The following is a 762-nucleotide window of genomic DNA, read 5'->3' as shown; positions in this document are numbered from 1 at the left end:
GGGCGGCGAGGCGTTGGCCCCGGCGGCCGCGGCGCGCATCCGCCGTGTCTCTCAGACCGCACAAAGGTCCCCCCATCCCCTTACCCAAGCCCGGCTCCCGCACTCTCCTCACCTCAGCCCGGAAGCCAGCCCCGAAGCCCGCGAAACGCTCCCTGCGCAGCGACGGAAAACGACCCGAGCTGCCGGCCTGACGGGCGGCGACCAGCTCGGCCCCACCCCCGCCGCGACGCCCGCGGTTCCGTCTCCGAGCGAGCCCCGCCTCTCTCCTCGAGCCCCGCCCTCGCTAGATAGCCCAGAATCCCGGATGTGGCCTCCTTCCGCGCGCGGAATCCCCGCCCTTTCCCCATAGGGCCCGTCCCTTCCGGGTCATCTACGGGTCGTGCGGAGCCGCGAAGGCGTTTCGACGCCTCTCCCGTGGCTAGAGCGTCCTCCGGCGCTCCGTCGCGCTGCAGGTGGTGGCGCCCGGAGGCTGTCGGGAAGGAGGCGGGGTGACGTGAGGCTGACGAGCTCCGCGGCGGGTTTGCCGAGGTCGGTGGCCGGCGGCGGCGGTACCGGTACCGGAGGGGCCGCTTGCTCGAGAGCCGGCGGTGGACGGAGCGGTGTGTGGCCGGGGCCATGACGAGCAATGCCGGGGAGTGGTGCCTCATGGAAAGCGACCCCGGGGTCTTCACCGAGCTCATTAAAGGATTCGGTGAGAACCGAGCGGTGGGGGGGGCGTCCTGGGCCGGGGGGACGGGAGAGGCGCGGGCCCCGCGCGGGAGC

At 73.2% G+C, this 762-nt stretch overlaps 2 protein-coding genes across 3 annotated transcripts in view; one reads left to right on the top strand and one right to left on the bottom strand.

The window, feature by feature from the left end:
- Nucleotides 1-204, bottom strand: part of Trove2 (TROVE domain family, member 2) — a 26,964-nt gene extending 26,760 nt beyond the window's left edge. For both annotated transcript variants that reach the window (XM_013017426.1, XM_013017427.1), the window contains exon 1: nucleotides 113-204. The gene's annotated coding sequence lies outside the window, so the exon portion shown is untranslated. The remainder of the gene's footprint in view (nucleotides 1-112) is intronic.
- Nucleotides 205-447: 243 nt separating this feature from the next.
- Uchl5 (ubiquitin carboxyl-terminal hydrolase L5) overlaps nucleotides 448-762 on the top strand; it is a 25,800-nt gene continuing 25,485 nt past the window's right edge. Inside the window, exon 1 of the mRNA XM_013017290.1 lies at nucleotides 448-691. Within this exon, the coding sequence (XP_012872744.1) occupies nucleotides 616-691 (76 nt within the window). The 5' untranslated portion in view covers nucleotides 448-615. The remainder of the gene's footprint in view (nucleotides 692-762) is intronic.

Source organism: Dipodomys ordii, unplaced genomic scaffold (assembly GCF_000151885.1).
Source record: "Dipodomys ordii isolate 6190 unplaced genomic scaffold, Dord_2.0 Scaffold35, whole genome shotgun sequence".
NCBI classification, from domain to species: domain Eukaryota; kingdom Metazoa; phylum Chordata; class Mammalia; order Rodentia; family Heteromyidae; genus Dipodomys; species Dipodomys ordii.
The sequence above is the reverse complement of the archived record's forward strand: the minus strand, read 5'-3'. Positions and strand labels throughout refer to the sequence as shown.